We start from the raw sequence: 23,400 nt of genomic DNA on the forward strand, positions 1-23,400 counted from the left end.
TATCTAAAATTCAAATGTAGAAGCGTTTCCTAACTTTACTCCTAAAATTCTCCTCTAATATTTAGGCAAATGTGTTTCATCCTAGACTTCACAACCAGCAGAAATAGATTCCCTTTATCAACCCCCATCAATCAGTTCCCATTAATATCTTGAAATTTTGATCAATTACCTCTTAATCTTCTAAATTTAGGAAATAAGAATCCAAATTTGAAGCATATTTGACAGCATGTTTATGTTTTTATTTAAAATTTAGGTTTCCTGCAAAATACGTTTGGCCAGTATACTAACTGATGGCAATGCATTGAAGCTGATTCCTTGCCATCACTGCTGTATTAGAACCAATCTATAATCTTATCTTGGGAGTGCTCATGCCTTAACCAGGAAGGCAGATGCTCTTAGAGCTTAATTGACTCCCATATCATTTATTATTGTTACAGGTAGGGTTTTGGGATTGTTTAATGAGCAATTCCTTGCATTTAATTAAAAGCCAGCACCCAGGCGTCACAATACAATTTAAGATAGATGATTTGGACTGCAGTGTGGTGAATGTTGTCCCTCTGTTCAAGAAAGGAAATAGGAATGACCCTGGTAATTATAAGCCAGTTAGTCTTACTTCAGTGGTAAGTTAATGGAAAGGGTCCTGAGAGACAGGATTTATGACTATTTGGAAAGATGTAGCTTAATCCGGGATAATCAGCACGGTTTCATAAGGGGTAAGTACTGCCTCACAAAATTTGAATGAATTCTTTGAAGTAGTAACTAAGTGTGTAGGTGAAGGTAGAGCAGTTGATGTTGTATACATGGATTTTAGTAAGGCGTTTGATAAGGTTCCCTATGTAGGCTCATGAAGAAAGTAAAGGGGCGTGGGATAGAAGGAAATTTGGCCGATTGGATAAGTAACTGGCTGTCTCACAGAAGACAGAGGGTGGTGGTGGTGGTGGTGGTGGTGGTGGTGGAGGGAAAATTTTCAGACTGGAGGTCAGTTACCAGCGGTGTACCATAGGGATCACTGCTGGGTCCTCTGCTATTTGTGATTTTTATCAATGACTTGGAAGCAGGGGCTGAAGGATGGGTTAGTAAATTTGCTGATGACACCAAGATTGGTGGAGTAGTGGATGAGGTGGAGGGCTCTTGTAGGCTGCAAACAGACATTGATAGGATGCAGATCTGGGCAGAAAAATGGCAGATGGAGTTTAACCCTGATAAGTGTGAGGTGATTCATTTTGGTAGGACAAATTTGAATGCAGATTACAGGGTCAACGGCAGGGTTCTGAGGAATGTGGAGGAACAGAGAGATCTTGGGGTTCATATCAACAGACATCTGAAGGTTGCCACTCAAGTGGATAGAGCCTTGAGGAAGGCTTATAGTGTTGTTAATGTTTATTAACAGGGGGTTTGAGTTCAAGAGCTGTGGCGTTACGCTGCAACTACACCGGACCTTGGTGAGACTGCATTTGGAATATTGTGTGCAGTTCTGGTCACCTCACTATAAAAAGGAAGTGGAAGCATTGGAGAGAGTGCAGAGGAGATTTCCCAAGATGCTGCCTGGTTTGAAGGGTAGGTCTCATGAGGAAAGGTTGAGGGAGCTGGGGCTTTTCTCTTTAGAGTGGAGGATGAGAGGTGACTTAATAGAGGTTTATAAGATGATGAGGGGATAGAGTGGACGTGCAGAGACTATTTCCTCAGGTGGATGTAGCTGTTACAAGGGGGCATAACTACAAGGTTCACGGTGGGAGATATAGGAGGGATGTCCGAGGTAGATTCTTTACTCAGAGCGGTTGGGGTGTGGAATGCACTGCCTGCTGTGATAGTGGAGTCAGATACTTTAGGAACTTTCAAGCAGTTATTGGATAGGCACATGGAACACACCAGAATGATAGGAAGTGGGATATCTTGATCTTGGTTTTGGACTTAGCTCAGCACAACTTTGAGGGCCGAAGGGCCTGTACTGTTCTATGTTCAGACAATTCATTTAAATATGTTTTTTCAAAAGTATGTGCACAACTTATCTTAGCAATTTTAAAAATGCTGTACAATACTCTGTTCAAAAGAGACCTTTGCTCCTTGATGATTCAATTTACAGACTATGGCAGAAATTGTCAACATAATGATTACATCAATCATGTAGGGTAATTTGATACCAAGTTAAATAAAATCAGAAAAAGAGAGATGATTTATGTTAGTATTTTGGTCTGTGATAAAAATAATCAGATTGCAAGAAATTAGTCAATTTGGAGTGGCTCTAAGTAATTTTTTTGTCCAGTAATGAATATCGTACTCAAGCAACTCCATCCTGATGTGGAAATATATCACTTCTTTCACTGTCACTCAGTCAAAATCCTGGAAATCCCTTCCTAGTAGTACAAAGCATGTGCCTATACTGCTTGTGCTCCAGTGATTCAGGGCAGCAGCTCACCATCACCTTCTCAAGCCTAATAAGGGATGGGCAATAAATGCTGGTCCAACAAGTGACATCAACATGCTGTGAAAGAATTAAGAAAACTTCTGCTCACATTATGGCAATCGGATAATCCTAACAAAAGGTCCTTACTTTCCTTTGAAGTTCAAAGCAAAGATATGGTAAATCCAGACATCAGAATCCAACAGGCAAATTAGGCCACATCCTTGACAGGTCAATCAAAAGCAAAATCATCATTACATAATATGCATTGGAGACATAACCCAACCATCAGAAGGATTTTTCATAACAAATTGCAAGCTTGGGCAGATGTTTTTAAATTGGGTTCTGTGACATCCATTCCACAGTTTAAATGAGGTAGTTTCTGTAGCATGTAGAAACTGAATTATTACATGCTGCTCTCTAAGGTAGTTCTGTAGGGCTGGACAATGCACTAGATTACACGTCAATCATTCATCTCTGACTACTCATTTTAATCCAGGCCAACCTTTAAAATGAAAGCCTTCCACTGTAGGGCAATGAATAGCATTGTGCCACTGGACAAAATCCTTGAAGAGTATTACTTTCCAAAGCCACTGACCATCATGGAACATTTCATGTTCCACCAAAGGAATCAGATGGAAGGTGAAAAGATTGCTTATTTTGTGGCAACCTTAAAAAGGCTGGCAGAACATTGAGTTTGGTGAGTTATTCGAAGATACCTTTAAAAATCATCAGGTTTGTGGACTTCAAAACGAGGCTATTCAAAGAAGATTGCTCACTGAACATGATTTGAATTTAAAGACAGCAGTAGAAATCAATGTTGATGGAACTGGCTGCTAAGAGGCTTCATAATTTGGTACAGGAAAGAAGATGCCATAAGTCAAAACAGCAACAAGCATGTCACAGATATGCCAATAGGGGAATGTAGTGAGCGAATGCTGGGGTAAAGATAGTCAATGCAAGAATTGAGGCAAAATGGATCACACTGCACAAGCTTGTTGGGCTAGATCAGCTTCCCCTGTAAAGAATATTCAGAAGAAGAATCTGGGTACCTTAAAGAAGAACAAGAAGTTGCATTGTACAAAAAGAATAACAACTGTGAATGTCCCCACTGAACCATACAGGGTGAAACACAAAGTAGACAAAAGCAAATTATTGCGGATGCTGGAATTCTGAAACCAAAACAGAAAATGCTGGAGAATCTCAACAGGTCTAGCAGCATCAGTAAGCAGAGAAAAGAACTGACATTGAGTCCAGATGACCCTTTGGCAAAACCTTCTTACTGACTGATGGTGCACAGTACTGTGCCTAAAGTATTATTGATCCTATGTATAACACCGCAGTAATTTGTCATCATGACCACAGAAGTAAAAGGGGGGGATGTTATAAATTTAAGAGATTGCATGATTGTTTCAAGTCAGTCAGATTTGTGATATCATTGGGTTGTTTCACAGGCTTCTATTTCAGTTTCATTTTCTACTCTGTACAGGCAACAGCTCCTATAATAAACCGTATTGCTATTTTGAATCTACAAGTGCAAGCCATATACTTTTAATTTTGTTCAAAACCCACAACCCCTCCCAGTTGGGACATTAGTTTCCAACAATTCATGTTATCCTTTGAATTCCAAAGCCAGCAGAGCCTCACAACTCTCAGAGGGTTATTTATTATTAATAATTAATATATTAATAATAATAGGAGGGATTACTATTTAAAGGGCGAAAAGCTGCAGCATGCTACGGTGCAGAGGGACCTGGGGGTCCTTGTGTGTGAGTCGCAAAAACCCAGTCTGCAGGTGATCAAGAAGGCGAATGGTATGTTGGCCTTTATAGCGAGGGAGATCGAATATAAAAGCAGGGAGGTCTTGCTGCAACTGTACAGGGCACTGGTGAGGCCGCAGCTGGAGTACTGTGTGCAGTTTTGGTCACCGCACTTGCGCAAGGATATTTTGGCCTTGGAGGGAGTGCAGAGGAGGTTCATAAGAACATAAGAAATAGGAGCAGGAGTAGGCCATCTAGCCCTTCGAGCCTGCCCCACCATTCAATAAGATCATGGCTGATCTGTCGTGGCTCAGTTCCACATTCCCGCCCTCTCCCCATAACCCTTAATCCCCTCGCTTATCAAAAACCCATCAACCCGCATCTTAAAAATATTTAGCGAGGCAGCCTCCACCACCTCAACGGGCAGAGAATTCCAGAGATTCACCACCCTTTGAGTGAAGAAGTTCCTCCTCAACTCCGTTCTAAATCGCCCCCCTTTATCTTGAGGCTGTGCCCCCTAGTCCTACTGTCCTTTCTGAGCAGGAAGAGTCTTTCCACCTCTATCCTATCCATCCCATTCATCATCTTATACATCTCAATGAAATCTCCCCTCATTCTTCACTAGGCTGATACCAGAGATGAGGGGGTTGGACTATGAAGAGAGACTAAATAGACTTGGTCTGTACTCGTTGAAGTTTAGAAGGATGAGGGGGGATCTTACAGAGACGTATAAGATAAAATGAAAGGGATGGATAGGGCAGAGGTAGAGAGATTCTTCCCGCTTAGAAAGGATAGCAGGACTAGAGGCCACAGCCTCAAGATAAGGGGGGAGGGGGAGCAGTTTAGATTGGAGTTGAGGAGGAACTTCTTCACTCAAAGGATGGTGAATCTCTGGAATTCTCTGCCCGTTGAAGTGGTGGAGGCTACCTCGCTAAGTATATTTAAGTCACAGGTAGATAGGTTTTTGACAGACAAGGGAATTAAGGGTTATGGGGAGAGAGCAGGAAAGTGGAACTGATCCACTTCAGATCAGCCATGATCTTATCGAATGGCAGGGCAGGCTCGAAGGGCTAGATGGCCTACTCCTGCTCCTATTTCTTATGTTCTTAGATTATCCCCACCTATACTTGTCTCCAGAACAGAACTTCATCAAAGCCTTTACAAAAATTATATCAACTTACTTTATACCTACTTATTAGCTTCCTTCCTTAAAAATGTGTAGCAAATTTGTACATGATGATATGCCCTGCTCAATCCAAGACCATACAGATTTCCTCCTAGGATCTCATGTTTTTGTGTGAACACTAACAATATCTTCAAGCATACAAATCACTTCATTCATAGATATCCAGGTAAAATAACATATTGATACTAACATCAAAGACTGAACTTTATCTGAAAATCCAGTTGAAAACTGAGTCTCAGAAATCAGTTTCCAGGTCAACATATGCCTTTAACCCTGCTATTTCCAGCTTTAACAGAGGCCAGAATGTTGGTGGGTAACTAACCCGATCCATGAAGCAGGTTGGAATTTTAAATATAATAACAGGGTTGCAAGCCTTACAAACTGTGTTCAGCTGTATTTTCAAGGGTCAGAAGAGGGCTTGGTGTATTCAGGAAGTTAGTGCCTTCACAAATACTTTGTGGATCCAGGCAGCTGCCCATGAAGTTTCCACACTCAGGCACCCCACACAAGACATCCCCTCCATAAAACTTTCAATCCCAATTCATTTCTCTGCTCCTACAGCTCCACAGCACTTCCAGTCACACCCAACATGAGGCCATCAACCTGTCCCCTCCCCCCTCCTTTACATACCACTCAATTGACAGCCCATCTAATTTAACCCCCTTGTCCATTACCATAACTTTCCAATTGATTCCTGGCCTTAGCACTGACTTAGCTGCTGTTTTGGTAGTCACTGATCAGTTCCCCAGCTAACTAGGAGAAAGCTTCTCAGGGTGGCGCAGTAGTTAGCACTGCTGCCTCACAGCTCCAGAGACTCAGGTTTAATTCTGGCTTTGGGTGACTGTGTGTGAAGTTTTCACATTTTCCCACGTATGTGAGAGTTTCCTCCAGGTGCTTCGGTTTCTTCCCACACTCCAAAGATGTGCAAGTTAGGTGGACTGGCCATGCTAAATTGTCCATTAGCATAAAAAAGATGGGTAGGCTATGTGGGTTAGCTATGGTAAAAGTGAGTTACACTAAGACAGAAGGTGGGTCTGAGTAAGATATACTTTCAGAGTCGGTGCAGGTTCAGTGCCTGAATGATCTCAGAAGGTTCAGAGAACTAGAAGATGTTAAGGATCTAGAGGAGTATACAGGTTGTAGGAAGGAGCTTAAAAAGGAAATAAGAGAGCCAGAAGGGGTCATGAGAAGGCCTTGGCGGGTAAGATTAAGGAGAACCCCAAGGCGTTCTACAAATATGTGAAGAGTAAAAGAATGAGATGTGAAGGAATAGGACCTGTAAAAGGTGAAGGGGGAAAAAGTCTGTGTGGAAGCGGAAGAAATGGCAGAGGTGCTTAATGAATACTTTGCCTCAGTACTCACGGTGGAAAATGGTCTGGGAGGTTGTACTGCAGGTTTGCGGCAGACTGAAAAGATTGAGTATGTGGACGTTAAGAAAGAGGATGTGTTGGAACCTTTAAATTGCATCAAGATAGATAAGTCACTGGGACCGGATGGCATGTACCCCAGGTTACTGTGGGAGGTGAGGGAAGAGATTGCAGAGCCTCTGGCGATGATCTATGCGTTGTCAATGGAGACAGGAGAGTTTCTGGAGGATTGTGAATGTGGTTCCTATTTTCAAGAAAGGGAACAGGGATAGCCCGGGAAATGACCAGTGAGTCCGACCTCAGTGGTTGGTAAGTTGATGGAGAGGATACTGAGGGACAGGATTTATGAACATTTAGAGAAGTTTAGTATGATCAAAAGTAACCAGCATGGCTTTGTCAAGGGCAGGTCATGCCTTACGAGCCTAGTTAAGTTCTTTGAAAATGTGACTAAACACATTGACGAAGGAAGACCGGTGGATGTGGTTTATATGGACTTCAGCAAGGCGTTTGATAAGGTCCCCCATACAAGCCTTCTTGAAAAAGTGAGAGTGCATGGGATCCAAGGGGCTGTTGCCTTGTGGATCCAGAACTGGCTTGCCTACAGAAGACAGAGGGGGGTTGTGGATGGGTCTTTTTCTGCATGAAGGTCAGTCACCAGTGGATGCCCCGGGGATCTGTTCTAGGACCCTTGCTGTTTGTCATTTTCATAAATGACCTGGATGAGGAAGTGAAGGGACGGGTTGGTAAGTTTTCCGACGACACAAAGGTTAGTGGTGTTGTGGACAGTCTGCAGGGGTGTCAGAAGTTGCAGCAAGACATAAATAGGATGCAAGACTGGGCAGAGAAGTGGCAGATGGACTTCAACGTGGATAAATGTGTAGTGGTCCATTTTGGCAGGTCCAATGGGATGAAGGAGTATAATATCAAGGGTAGGACTCTTAGCAGTGTAGAGGATCAGAAGAACCTTGGGGATCGGGGTCCATAGGACTCTTAAATCGGCCTCGCAGGTGGAGGATGTGGTCAAGAAGGCGTATGGTGTACTAGCCTTCATTAATCGAGGGATTGAGTTTAGGAGTCGGGAGATAATGCTGCAACTTTATAAGACCCTTGTCAGACCCCACTTGGAGTACTGTGCGCAGTTCTGGACGCCTCACTACAAGAAGGACGTGGAAGCTATTGAAAGGGTGCAGAGGAGATTTACAAGGATGTTGCCTGGATTGGGTGGCATGCTTTGAGGATAGGTTGAGTGAACTCGGTCTTTTCTCCCTGGAGAGACAAAGGATGAGACGCGACCTGATAGAGGTTTCTAAGATGTTGAGAGGTATAGGTAGGGTGGATTCTCGGAGGCTAGTTCCCAGGGCTGAAATGGTCGCTACGAGAGGACATAGGTTTAAGGTGCTGGGGAGTAGGTACAGGAGGAGACGTCAGGGGTACGTTTTTCACTCAGAGGGTGGTGAGTGAGTGGAATCGGCTGCCATTGGTGGTGGAGGCAAACTCGTTGGGGTCTTTTAAGAGACTTCTGGATAAGTACATGGGATTTAATGGGATTGAGGGTTATAGATAGGCATGGTGGGTAGGGATATGATCGGCGCAACTTGTGGGCCGAAGGGCCGTTTGTGCTGTCGTGTTCTACGTTCTATGTTAAAACACCTTTCTCCATCTGTCCTTCTGCACTATAGGGAAAACTCCTCAGCATAATTGAGGAATCCTGAATTGCAATTGCCATTGCCAGACTCTCTGACCCACCTGATTGGTAAGGATAAATTGATAAAGGTTGATAAAAATTTTGCCTCTAATTTCCATTAACAATTCCATGATCCATTTGCATCACTGTTACTGATCATAGGCTAATAGCTAGAGTTTGTGCTTTGACCAAGTAAAACTCAATGTATACTATCTAGTTGAAACTTGAATACAGCTCTCCCAGAGAGGCAATGATGTAAGCATTTGCACAAACACATACACCAAACAGTTAATGCAACAATTTGTACTTGTACATCTTTGATAGATTGAAGAATCCTCACTGAGGCAAGCTGAGTCTAAACTAGGAAGTGTAAGTTAGAACAGTTAATACAACATAAAATCACATCAGAAGTTAAAAAGAAGAAAAATGGGATTGAGAAAAAAGTGAGACAAAGAAAAACTTTTTACATTTCCAACAATAATTAAAGGAATAGGACACTGCAAGTCTGGAAATTGACGACCCATTACACCCATAATAATTAACAGCACCGACTCTCCATTATGTCTATTGTAAAATCTGAGCCAATACCTCATCCAATAGATGGCACCTTCATGAGTGCATCACTCATTTCATACAACACTGAAGTATCAGTCTAGATACCATGCTCAAATGTCTGGAGAGGAACTTAATTCCACAATCTTCCGAATCATAGGCAAGAATGCTACAACTGTGCCGAGGCCAACAATTAGACTTTAAATATTTGGACATCAAGGAGACACCATTCTACATTTGGAATATCTAAATCACTTGCATGCAGGTCATTTTTATACTTGGTTTGACAATATGTTGGATTTGTTTTCAATGTGGTGTCAAACATAAGTATTTAGGTATCTCATCCTCTGAATGTCTCATTCCAGCTGACTCTATCCAGCCCCAATCTGGATTTACTCACTACAACTTTAGTGATGGTTCAAAGTGGAAAATGTGTCATGTTGGTGATCAAGCTGCAAACTGAACTCTGGCATGAACTCCATCTGGTCCAGGCAATCTGAATACACTTAAAATGGTTTGGCTTGTTTCAAACCTGATTGTATGTAGGCTACCGACCCTAGAACTAATTCTTGCCGAATGGTTTTAGAAACAGAAACCAGATATATAAAAAGTACTAACCAGAATTTAGACTAGGGAAACAAGACACCAACTAAACAATAGGCTGAGAAGGTAACACATTTTTTGGTTAAAGTAAGAGGCAAAAATTAATACCTATACCAAATACCATTTGGATTAGGATAAAAATTAGAGTCAATCACTCCCTACATTTTTCAATGTCAATAGATTATCAAAGAAAAAAAAGTTTGTTTCACAATTTCAAATAGAAAATGCATATAATTAATTTCAAGTGTATTTATTTGGATGGTTACCTCCAGAATGATAAAGATCTTTTGTGCTGTCTCTATAACATGGTACAAACGACAAATATGCTGATGACTCAAATTCTTCATTGCTTCTATTTCTGTTTGAACACGAGGCAAGTCATCCTACCAGGAAAACACATATACATTAGGACAAGCTATTCTGTTTGAGTTAGCCATGGCCTGATGGGATGAAAAGCATTGCTTGACCAACAATTAGCATTTCAAAAGAAATAAACAGGCAATCTCAAAAGTTCTTAATGATATAACTTTTTGAAGGTATCTCAACACCAGTTAAATTCTCAAGGCAGGAGGAACTAATTGCTTCAGGTTATATCACCCTTCCATTATTTTTCTGTGAACTTACGCCAAGTGATTCTTTGTCCATAATCTTTACAGCAACTTTTTCCTTTGTCAGAATGTGACAAGCTAGCTTTACTTTAGCAAATCCCCCTGTAAAGGAAAAGAAAATTCAAGTTGCTTGATACTTCTAAAAGGACTAGCAAGTTTTACTTTCAAAGTTGCATCCTCCATCCAACAAGAACATCAGGCTTTCCCCATCTTATATGGACTAAGCCTCATGTAATTTAGTGTTCCCTGGATTTTTTAAAACGTACTTGGAAATCTCCAGTGGAACATACTTAGTAAGAGATCAATGGAAATTTTGCATGTTAAAAGCATTAGACGGTGAGGAATTATAGAATAAATATGGGGAAGTGGAGAAAGGACAGAATTCAGATCAGCAGAGGTAGTAGGAATGAGATCAAGAACAGCCAGTCACCAGGGGAAAAGAAATAGAACTCTTTCCCTAATGGCTGGATTTATTGGTGATCAGTTGGGGAAGGAAGGTTAGTGCAGACAGATCGAGATCAGGCAATGTAGCCTCAGCAAGCTGCTGCAATATCAAACAAAAACTCTGACCTACTCTATTATTCCTTTGTCTCCCCACTTTGGGGAGTGACTATAAACTTCAACAATAAATGTCAGCAAGCTATCTTCAGTTCAGAGAGAGTGGCCACTGGAGACTAAGTGCGTAGGAGAAGTTATCAGCGAAAAAAAAAATGCTAGTTACATTTTGGATATCTGTAAGTTATTGCCTAGTAATGATATATCCCAAACTGAAGTCCAATAAAATTTCCATCTTGTACTCCTTCCAAATCTATCACGATTTCCAATTGTCTGAAGTCACTGATAGCTGTTGATGCTTCACCCAGAACATGCTGACATCAAGTACCTACAGTGTGAAGCCTCAGAATTATTGTTTTTCTCTCCAAGTGAAATGGACCAAAGGCAAATCATTCACTCAGCTGATTCCCTACATCCAGTTAGACTGCAGAGAGCATAACTGGTTTGAACATCATTTTTAAGAGTTGTTCAAATCACTGAGATCCACAATATGTCAGAATCCAGTACCTCTATAGGGATCCTTGGAGAATCCAGTGGGGATCCTTTGGGATTGCAATAACTTATTTTTTGTATACTCTGCTATTGGTGAAAATAAATGTCAGCAGAACAAATGTGAATGATAAATCTGAACTGAATATATGTTACACATCTTTAACAACATTGATGCTTTTAAGGAGTGTTAGTTATCTAGAGACTGTACTGTTGCACATTATCAAATATTTCCTGCATGATTGCAAAACAATGTCTAAAGCCTTAACATCACAACTAACTCATTAAAAAAAAGTTCATTAATATATGCCTTATATTAGACAGAAGATCAAATGGAACAGCTTTATGCACTTCCACTGAGACCAAATGCATAAATTTTAATTGAAAACGCAGCTATTTACGAACTTTGTTTTTTCTATAAATTACCTTTTAAATTGTATAAAGCTCAACAGGTCTAGAAACTAATTCAGAAAATATTTTCTAGCAACATACAAATCAATGGTTCGAAACTTAAGAGTAATCTATTAAATAGATTAACTGTGTTATCTATTAAATAGGCAACTGTGTTTGGCATTATCCAATAATTTATTCAGGGTTTATCTAGTGGAAATATTAGGAAGTGAAGAAAAACAGACAGTAGCCAAGTGTCAAGAAAATGGTTCCAGCAAAATTGGTTGAGTTCTTTTAACAGAATTAATACATTAATGGTGTGAAGTCAACATCGACCCAAAATATGCTGGAACTCCACAGTCTGACAGATGCCAAATGATCACTTCTCCTCATCTTCTTCTATACGAGAATCTTTAACATCTTATTTGTGGCTCCCAACCATTTCCAATGGGATTGTATTATCATGAAAAAAGCCTTAAAAATTAAGTCTAGACAAGTAGAAACCATGTTTACATGTGGGGATGAAAACCAAGTCAACTTTATGGTTCCAAATGATTACATTAAAAAAGTCACTATGCTCTAAATATTCCTGTTCAAGTGGTGTCGTACACCATGGCTATAGATAATACCTTTGATTCGAAGAACAGGTTATGGCCACTAGCATTGTTTCGGGCAGCACAGTGGTTAGCATTGCTGCCTCAAAGCTCTAGGGACCTAGGTTTGATTCCCAGCTTGGGTCACTACTTGTGTGGAGTTTGCACGTTCTCCCTAAATCTGCGTGGGTTTCCTCCTAGTGCTTCAGTTTCCTCCCACTGTCCAAAATGTGCAGGTTAGGTGAACTGGCCATGCTAAATTCTCCCTCAGAGTACCTGAACAGGTGCCAGTGTGGCGACAAGGGGATTTTCACAGCAACTTCATTGCAGTGTGAATGTAAGCCTACTCATGACGAATAAATAAACTTTAACTTTATAATAGAGACAATACATAATTCTCAACGTGCTATGAAGCTATTTTTTAAATTACAAAATGAATCGGTAGTCAAAAAACAGTGATAATAGTTCAGTTAGACCTACAGTATTTTAATTTTGTTTTTCCCTCCATAAAATTTATATTTTTGTAATACATAAACACATTGCCTACATGAAAAATATATTTTAAATGCATAATACATTCCCTCCGTAAAATGTATGCATTCTGCAATACAGAAATTGAATACACGTCTTTTTCACGTTGAAGGTTTTCGTTGGGACAATGGCAAAAATACCAACATCAGGGGAAACAACCACTTTATACTGTATAAGAGGGTGTTGATTCATTAGAAAGTGGACTGATTGGTAGAGGTGGTCATAGAGAATGCACCAGTTGGTGACTGACAGTTAACTGCCAAGCACTGTTTGAAATTTAAAAGGCAGCTTGACTCAATGATCAAGGCATTACCCTGTGAAATGAACCAGTGAGTGGCTATCACATATTCTCTTTAGCTGAAACAGGCACAATGTGTCATGATTTGATTTATTAATGTCATGTGCATTTACAGTGAAAAGTATTGTTTCTTCCTGCAATACAGACAAACATACCATTCATAGAGAAGGAAACGAAAGAGTGCAGAATGTAGTGTTACAGTCATAGCTAGGGTGTAGAGAAAGGTCAACATAATGCAAGGTAAGTCCATTCAAAAGTCTGACGGCAGTAGGGAAGAAGCTATTCTTGAGTCGTTTGGCATGTGTCCTCAGACTTTTGTACCTTTTTCCCAACGGAAGAAGGTGGAAGAGAGAAAGTTCGGGTGTGTGGAGGGTCCTTAATTATGCTGGCTGCTTTGCCTGAGTTTGCACAATGGATTGGGCTACATTCACAACCTTTTGTAGTTCCTTGCGGTCTTGGGCAGGGCAGGAGCCACACCAAGCTGTGATACAACCAGAAAGAATGCTTTTTATGGTGCACCTGAAAGTTGATGAGTGTCGCAGCTAACATGCCAAACATCCTTAGCCTGAGAACATAGAGGCGCTGGTGTGCTTTCTAAACTATAGTGTCGACGTGGGGGGACCCAGGACAGGTTGTCGGTGATCTGGATACCTAAAAAGTTGAAGCTCTTGACCCTTTCTACTTCGTCCCCATTGACGTAGACAGGGGCATATTCTCCTTTATGCTTCCTGAAGTCAATGACAATCTCTTTCGTTTTGTTGACATTGAGGGAGAGATTTTTATTGCCACACATTATTAATACATGGGTCCCTGTGCTTTGCAGACAGAAAGAATAGGTGCACATATTATACCTGATTCACTGGGAAGGCTTGTGGCAAGGTGACACTTGTTGCGACTAACAGCAAAATGGCACAATTCATCCAGTGTTTAGGGAAGAACAGAGCTCATGGTATGTTGCTATTTGCGTAAATTGCTAGTTTAGCAGCAAACTTTAATAGTGGGCACCATTAATTCACTTTTATTTTCCAGCACATTTTGGGTCAATATTTTATTCAATAATCCTAGTTTATACACCACAGGTTTAGATTTAGTAAAGATCCAAAACCATTTTGCCAGAAAGCAAGAAACTTGAATAAAGACAGCAAATGCTACAAATACTCAGCAATTAGACAACACCCATAGAAATTGTTAATGTTTCAGATCAGTAAGTTAAACTTCTGTGAATGCAGTTTTATTGAACTGCTGGCATTGTCTCACCTTTCAGGCAGTCGCAGTATAAAAACGTCAAAAGCTTACATTTGGGATGTGACTTCCACCTGGGGAAACTACAATTTTTAAAAAAATGATTGAAGTTTTATAAAGCTATGTGAAAATCTCAGGATTTTGAAAGGGAAATATGGCTACCTTCAAGCTTCTGCTGGTGCCAATTCATAACCTAAAATTTCTATCAAGCAAGGCAATGCCATTGAGCAGCAAGTCTTTCTTTAAAGAAATAAAATCACTGCTTTAGAGTTTTCAAACTTTTGTCTGAAAACTGACAGGATGCACCAAGTACTGGGAGCATGGCTAGGAAACATAATCAAGACAGACTGTGGCAGGAAGCTTAATTAACAAGGGTATGAATGACTTTTATTTTCCTGCAAAATTTGTACATTCCAACAATGTTAGAAATACACAGTGGTCAATCTATCTTGGAATATTGTATTTACACTCTTTATACCACAGTTCAATCCATAGCCAAAATTTTCACCAGAAAGAGCTACATAATTGATGGCATGTTAATTTTTCAAAATTACACCAGAAGATCTTTTGTACGTTCATCGGAATTCTGACAGAAAAGCAGCAGAATTTACTCAAAAATGATGCTAATGAAAATTCAACCGCCATTTTAGCCAGAGGTTCAGACTATTCTAGTTGATGTTAAAATTCATAGAAGTTCTAACACTGAAACATACCATTCAGCCCAACCAGTCCATATTTTTTGCCCCATGTGAGCACAGGGTCTATTTAAAGAAAGTCAAGGAAAGGAAATGCTAGGGGAAAAAGGGAGAACGTTTGCCAAACATCAGTAGCATGCTGGTAAATCTATTTCAGAAAATTAATACTTAAGAGTGTAAAACTGAGTGTGCAAGACAGGTATAGGAACCTGGAAACAAAGTCTGAAAAATGACTGAGTTGTAAACAGCACAAGACCAAACTAACAACTGAAGACGAACAATATATCACTGACAAAGATGAAAATAGATATAAAATTACTTGCAAAAGAGGCTTTCCAAGTAGGAATGTGTACAAGCACAAAAGCATCAGAGATTTGAACCGGACTAACTGGAAACATACGAAGTGAGACGCAAACAGCGGGGAAGAAAGAAACTTGGTACACCACAATTCTGGCCAACTGAACAGCCCAGTTTTTTTAAAAAAATGCACAGAACCACTGCTAGTTTGCCCATATTTCAGTTCAACCCATTATTTTTAAGCATACAAACAGAAGTATATGTAATCTAGTTGGATCAAAAAAACCTTAGAATGCCAACAATGCAAAAAGTACAGAGCAGGAAAGAGGTGACAATGTGCAAATAAGAAAAAGAAAAGCCAAATAAATTAAAGCAGAGAAAATATTAAGACAGGATCGCAATGCAAATAAACCTTCAGAGAGTCAGTACCATAAATTGCAGAAAATACTTAAGAAAATTATTTAAATTGCTTAGCAATTAAGTTTGGAAATATATTGTGCTTGAAATATTCAGATTCAGAACAGGGCATTGCAAAATTTTAAGTGTCAAACTCTCTAAGGTAAAATCACGGGGGTGATTCTCCTAGGAGATCCAAGTGGAGGGTGTGTAGCAGGCTTCATGCTGGGTGCCACAGCGTCCGTGCATTCCTGGCCCTGACAGCAAAGCCCCCAGAGGTCAGGGGGTGTCCTCTGGAAAATGCCCAAGGGGCAACATGGCAATGCCCAGGGGGCAACATGGCACTGCCCACCAGACATCAGGTAGGGGAGAGATTTTGTGGTGGTTGGGTGGGGGGGGGGGGGGGGGGGGTGAGGTTTGACAGAGGGAAGGTCAGCGATCGGAGCTGGCCATTGGGGGTGGGGGGGGGGGATTGTTGAAGGGGCAGCATTGCGGGGTTGCAGGGCTGGCCACTGATCAGGAGGCCAACAAATCGGCGCGTGCAGTGGCCCACTCAACACTACACTGCCAGTCTCTCCAGCAGGAATAGGCGCTGCCTACAGATTTTTAATGAGATTCCCACTAGGACACTCTGTAGCAGTCAGTGTGGGAGATTCATTTTGAAAACTCTGCTTAAAAAGAGCATGATTTACTTGTTTTTATGCAAATTCGACACTTACAATTTTTTGGGAGAATCCCATCCCATTTTACGGCTACCCAAATTAAATCTGCAAAGTAGTCAATGCTGAATTAAAGAGGAATCTGGAAAGTAATCATTCTGGAAATTAATCACACTAGCTTTTATAGAATATGTTCTGTACATGCATTTTGCCAAAGTTAAAGTGAAACTCTTAATGCTGGCACTGAATGTCAAGGGCATGCCACTTATTGTATGTCTCAATTTGTGTCCTATTAGTAAAAATATATACAGCACAATTTTACTTCCAAATTTGAACAGAAAGACATACCTGCACCAATAGTTTCTTGTAATTCATAGTGTTTAAGCAGCTCTTCGTAATCAACAGCCATAGTTGGATGGCAATTCTAAGCACAATCAGCACCTGAAATATTTGAAAAAATATTAGAGTTGTTCCATGCTGTAGAAATTCTATTAATTGCTCAAATTGATGTACAGTAACAAAAAAGATTTTGGGAAGAATCCTTTCAGAAAAAATAATTAACTGCTAAAATAAACAAAATTATAGTTGATTATAAAGTCAGGTCTGCAATATATCTGATTTGTACTAACAGCAAGGTATTGTCCAAACAAGTAAAGATGCTAGGACAAGATTATCAATATATATATGCAAATCAATTACCGCAAATGGTTATTACTCTACTTAGAAATATAAATGTTTCAATGTGCTGAATCAAGTTTATCATTTACACTTAGCATCTCACAGCACACAATGAAGCCATCCAGCCTCTCATTGCTGTGATTCTTTCAAAGAGCTATCCAGTAACCTCACTTTCTGTTGTTTCCCCACAACCCTGTGACCATTTGCTTCTGAAAAGTATTTTTTTTAAGTTATGCTCAAATTTGCTTTCATCACCTTTTCAAGCAGTGCATGCCAGTTTATAGCTCTGCTTTAACAAAATCTCAGCCCTTGTTCTTTTGGCAATCATATTAAATCTGCATTCACGATAAACCAGGATCATAGTATCAAGATGCTTAAAAGAAAATGGTGGTTAATATGCTAATTCGAAGCGGCTGCTCCAGAGGCTAAGCAATAGGGAATTTGGGGGGGGGGGGGTGGTGGCGGCAGCAGACAGTCAGGATGGACAGCCCTCTCGATTGCCTGCTGTCTGGACCTGTAAATGGGGTGCTTCACCAGGCCCAGGAGCAGGTTCACAAGGAAGTCACCATCCTGACCTTCCCCTCTCCGCACCAGGTGTCTGTAGATCAGGAATGTGGGACTGAAGTGCAAATAAAACATTAATAAAAGGTTCTTCATGAAAACAAGGAGGGAGTGCAACCTAAGACACAAAACATAGACATGGTCCACGGACTCCACAAGGCCACAGAAGGGGCAAGCTTTGGAGCCCATGAACCAGTAATCCTACGGTTGTGCGGAACTGCTGCATGCATCACCCTCCACCCCAGGTCCCCGATGTAACTGGGGGACAGCCCTCCATAAAGGGACCTCCACCACCCAACAGCAACAAGGCTCGCCAAGGTGTATCCAGGCGACAGACGAGGATGCAGTAGTGAGAGGTGTGTTGCAGCAGCCTGAACAGCAAATGCTTCCGCTCAGTGGAAAAAGACACGGAGGACATTTCCGCGAGGCAGCTCATGCTGTGGGATTTTTTTTTAAAACCACATGAATAAATTATCCTATTACAGAAATAACTGCACAGGCCATGTCTCCAACTCTTTAGCTAAATTAAGCCACCTGCTGTTTTATGATTTTATACTTCTAGCTGTTGACCTCAACATGGTTCCAATCTTTCAGTAACAGTTTGTTTGAATTTACTTCAAGGCCGATTTTACCAATTTTTCAACCAGACACACCAATTTTCCACAATTAAATCTTTTAATTCCTAAAACTAAAATGTATATTCTTAAACATGAATTAGGAACTACACATTCACAACATGTTAGAGGAGTGATGTGGTTTGAGGAAGGAGGCAAAAACACAACTCAGTGGAGGTAACTGTAATGGAGGAGAGCATGCCATTAAAATATTAGTTAGCACAAGGGCCAGAAAAGGAACCTGACTCCCTGTCTACTACACAACAAAGGCAAAGGTTTCAACAAGATAAGCACATTCATATAAACTAAAAGCCAGATGTGTCTTATTCAATGATACAATTTGGTCATACTTGCAGCCATCCAAACAAAAGCAAGTTAAACTTCTAAAACTGCCAAATCCAGTGTCTCATATTATAAAACTGCCACATTCTTCTCAGTCATTAACATAAGGAAAACTTTCAGTGTAATGTTTAAGGAACACATGGATACATAGTGATGTGGTACATAAACAAAATCTATTGAATCAGATACAAAAATGCTGAACCAAAGTTGTTGAGAACACGGGGTTAATGTTGAACTTGTGCATAGTCTTCATTAAGCCATGGTTGCAGTATTGTGATTGATGAAATCTTTGTTACAGAAAGGCTAAAGGCAACAGAAAAAGAACAGCATAGACTTTCTTGGATGGTTCTGTAGCATCACAGAAAACTCCAACGTTAGGTAATTTTCCCCATTGAAGCACAGCAATTTGAGGAATGATCAGAGAAAAGGCTTAGAACATGATCGCTAGTGTCCACTTGTCCTTAAGACAATAACAATAAAGCACAAATTCAAGACAGGAGCAAAAATAAAAGAAAATTTGAATCTGAAGGCAAAATTCTCCGCTTGAATAATTTGTTGTAGAGCCCATGAACGAATTCAAGAAAGAGAAATAGATAAGAGGATTATTAAAGTGCTTAGGAACAAACAGGGAGAAAGTGACTCAACAAATTGGTGCAGATTTGATGAACTGAACGCCCGATTTCTGTGCTGTAACATATTATGAATTCAGACTCAATATTCAACTTGTGACTATTTTAGACTGTAAGCTTGACTTGATGGTAGGTGGTGCAGTGGGAATGCTACATTGGCAGATGTGCTGTCTTTCGGTCGGATGAAACATTGTGCCCGTTTGTCCTCTGATGGATGCCACAAAACTAGAATGACAGCACTCTAAAGTGGCATCAATTCGTAGTGAAATATTTTAGGGGTGTGGAAAACTGCAAGCTATTCCCTACAGAATGAAAACAGATCCAGGTTCAGCCCACACTGTCAGCCCCTGGATCAACGGCACTTCTTCCCTTCTTGACAAACACACAGGGCGAGAGCTGCTTTTCAATACTGCCGCAGTTCAGACCGAATCTCCACGGTAAGGGAGATTCTCCCGAAACACAAACCCATTCTGGCCACACCTTCCCCTCCTCAGCATCTACTGCCAGGGGGTCCCTGCCTACCTCCTCCCTCCCATTCCGCTCACTCCGGGGACTGTCAATTCACACCGCCCCCGGGAGCTTTCCCTGTGTCAGATCCCCACTCCCCTCACCCGGCTCACTGCTCCCAGGGCTTTTACTAGCTCTCCGCTACACCTGACTCTCTTCACGGGGCTCACTGTCCCCTGGGCCCTTACCGGACTCTCTTCACAGAGCTCACTACACCCGGACCCTTACCGGACTCTCTTCACGCGGCTCACTGCCCTCGGGGCCTTTACCGGATTCCCTTCACAGGGTTCACTACCCCCAGGACCCTTACCGGACTTTCTGAATCTTCGCTTCGGTCCGTTTGATTTTTGAATTTGTTTTACTTCAACATTCGAATCTCCCTCCTTCAATAACGTCACCTCCGGTCCGCGCTACAAACTGGCCAATCAAAATGGAAACGGAGCCGCATGCGCGCTGTGGATGTGGCAGTTGGGAACGGTTGTCAGCTGGTGTGCGGAGGATCCAGCAAGGTGTAGGAGCTCGTAAACCAGCAACGGGGAACGCGGACAGCAGAAAACTGGTTGCCTGCTGCTCTTTGTGCGGCAGCAACTCAGCAAGTCCAACTGCCACATCCTTTCCCTGTGGTTGGTTTCATATAATTACACAATGTTTTTGAAGGGCTCAGTTGATTCTGCTTTCAGCAAAGTCAGTGAGTGTACTCCAGATCCTGTGGTATGTTTAAAAAGAGGTTATGCTCCGGTTTTCTCTCACAGTCCGAAAGATATGTATTGACAATGCTAAATTGCCCTGGAGTGTCCCAAGATGTGTAGGCTAGGGTGATTAGCGGGATAAATATGTGAGATTATGGGGAAAGGGCCTGGGTAAAATGTTCTTGGAGAGTTGGCGCAGGCTCAGTGGGCCGAATGGCCTCCTCCTCCTCCTCCACTGTAGGGATTCTATAAGGTAGTAGTTTTCAAACTTCTTTCCAGCGCCCCTCTTTTATAAAATGGCCACCCGCTCACGACCCACAGGCCAGGCCAGCTGCGAGCCGACGATCCATTTTCAGCATTCTAAGACTCGTGTGGGTCGTGACTGCAGTTTGAAAAGCCCTGTTCTATAGCGAATAGTCCCATCTTCCTCACTCTATCCACAAAATTCAAGTTTCTCATCCCTAGAACCACTCATCTGATTTTTTTTTCTGTGTTTTATGCCCCGCCCCCCCGTATGTCATGTTTTGAAATCAGCAATTTAACTGCAAGAACAATATAACTTAATCTGCTATGCTGGCTATTCCTTTGGTCAGGTGAGCCCATATGCAGTTTGGACAGTGCCAGAGCATATCTGAGAATCGTATGGTATCTAATATTCGAGTCCACGCACACTATCAGCTAACATCATGCCATTCCTTCCTATCACATGAAAAATATTCCATGATTTTTCTGCTTGATGTATGTATCTTGGAATCCATCCTTTACTATACCTACTACAATAAATTTTGCAAACAAACAACAAATTATTTCCCTACTTGACTGAGCAAAATCTTCAATTGCAAATGTCAATTAAGTTCAGTGCATCACAGTCCAAATAGTTCTGGCCTTTTGTTCAGCACTTCTCTTTCTGGAACTGTTAATTCTCATTTACTATTTAACTGTGACAACCCTTGGGATAATCATTGACGTGTAATGCAATTCTCAACGATCCATTCCAAGTGCTTTGTCGTGTAGTTGCAAACATCACAAATAGGAACTTCAAAATCACAAGAGTAGTGTTTAGCATACATCTTTTTGTTTTGAATGTTATCACAACACATAAAAATCCACATCTAGGCACATGATTTGTGTCAAGATTTATTTTTCAACTTAAAATTAAATCATTGTTGCAAACAGTTTCCAAATTCATGTTCTATCACTAATTGACAAAAAATTTTCATTTCATTTTGGTGATCTCCTCTCATGGTGTGGTCATCGTGTCATGTTAGGAAGTGTGTCATCCCCTCTGTAGCCTAAGTTTTTTCTCTGAATAACAATCACAACTGCCACTGTATCACTATCACTGGTTTGGACTTTGGATTGCTGGATGTCAGCTTTGCCTCACACCTGTGTTCATCTGCTGTTGTGTGTTAATCGCCATGATACCTTTTGACACATGAAGAATTTCTGTCACACTTTCACACTTGGTAGCAAGTGGGCTCTGATGAAGGGTCATCCTGACTCAAAATGTCAGCTCTATTTTCTCGACAGATGCTGTCAGACCTATTGAATTTTCCCAGTATTTGCTGTTTTTGTTTCAAATTCCAGCATCCAGAGTATTTTGCCTTCATTGACTGCATAATCACTTTGTTTCTCTTGTATACAACAGTCGTGCCTTGGAAAATGGTGTATCCATCTTATTTGGACTCTTTCAGTCTCAGTACTTCATCTTTTCGCATCCCATCAGATTGCCTATAGCTCCCTTTCTATAGTCTGCGTAAACTCTGCAGCATCCTGTTTCTAGGCATCATGATCTTGAATTTTCTCATCAACACTGCTGTCCCTCAGCTCTGAATTCTTGGTGCATATTTTGCATCCAAGTTGCAGCTCAGCCTTTTTCTTCCCCATCATAGTGTGTGACATTGCTCTATATGTGGCCACATCTGACACAACAATGCCTCCTTCCGATCTTTGCCCTCATCTGAGCAATCATTATCTATTTATTTAAGTTTTGTCTTTCCATTTCCCATTTGCCTGTGACCATTTAGATATACTCTGATGGTGATTGCCTGTGGTTTGCATGTAATCTGAAAAAGTTGTGAAATAAATTGTGTCCCATGTTTGAATACAGAGTGACTGTTACACCATCACCTGTAAATATTTCAGTCAATGCAGGCACCATTTTCTCTTTTATAGACTTTGTCACAACATGCTTACAGTAATAACTGTAGTAGTCAATCATCACTAATATGTGGATCAAAGATGTCAACTGCTATATCTTCCCATGGTCCAGCCAGTAACAATGTGCTGCTTACTGGTTCTGGTGGATTGGGTGATGTATAAATAGTGATCAAATAGTGATGTATGTCTTGTCTGGGCAATTATTCCAGTTTCTAGCATGGATTCTTTGTCCGGTATTATCAAATTCTGTACCCTTATGTAACTCTGTTTCAATCGGTCTCTAGTTGTCATTACTCTGTATATAGCATGAACTGGCACAAACTGCACAAACAATTCCGTTCCTTCTCTAGTGGGGATCTGTGTGTTTGATCTTCCATCAGTGGCTGTGACAGCGGGTCAGCAATTGTGATCTTTCCAGCAATGTGAAGTACTTGTACTGCTGGAGACCCAAAACCCATCTTTCAATTCTGGCACATGGTTTGGACCTGAGACATTAAATCATCTCTAGTGGTTTGTGATCCATCATTAATTCAAACTTAATGTTGAACATACATGCGTGGAATCCTTCATGTGCCCACACCAATACTCAGGTTTCCTTCTGCATTTGCAAACATCTCCTCCCTCCCTCCATCCTCCTCCAGTGTAAGTTTTTGAAAAATCTTTATCTGAATTTTAATCTTTGTGGAATGTAATTCTGCAATGGGATAAATAGATTGGGTGACTGGACAAAAACCCAGCAAATGGAATTTAATGTGGGGAAGTGTGATGTCATCTACTTTGGTAAGAGGAATTAAAAGCAGATTATTAGCTAAATGGAGAGAGACTGTGGGTAAGACCTCCATGTCCCTCGACCTTCTGCAACTGCAGATGGTCGAGGGATATGGAGTTGGGGGTAGGGTGTTAGCGTGGATAGA

General features: G+C 41.0%; 1 protein-coding gene across 1 annotated transcript in view; it reads right to left on the reverse strand.

Annotated features, from left to right (window-relative positions):
- The window catches only part of melk (maternal embryonic leucine zipper kinase), a 101,687-nt gene extending 81,669 nt beyond the window's left edge, over positions 1-20,018 (reverse strand). The window contains exons 1-4 of the mRNA XM_080189650.1: positions 19,948-20,018; positions 16,655-16,747; positions 10,178-10,263; positions 9,820-9,936 (exon numbers count right to left, since the gene is read on the reverse strand). Of these exons, the coding sequence (XP_080045776.1) occupies positions 9,820-9,936; positions 10,178-10,263; positions 16,655-16,715 (264 nt within the window). The 5' untranslated portion in view covers positions 16,716-16,747; positions 19,948-20,018. The remainder of the gene's footprint in view (positions 1-9,819; positions 9,937-10,177; positions 10,264-16,654; positions 16,748-19,947) is intronic.
- Between the last annotated feature and the right edge of the window lie 3,382 nt (positions 20,019-23,400).

This window comes from Carcharhinus amblyrhynchos, chromosome 5 (assembly GCF_965287045.1).
Source record: "Carcharhinus amblyrhynchos chromosome 5, sCarAmb.v2.hapA, whole genome shotgun sequence".
In the NCBI taxonomy this organism is placed as follows: Eukaryota; Metazoa; Chordata; class Chondrichthyes; order Carcharhiniformes; family Carcharhinidae; genus Carcharhinus; species Carcharhinus amblyrhynchos.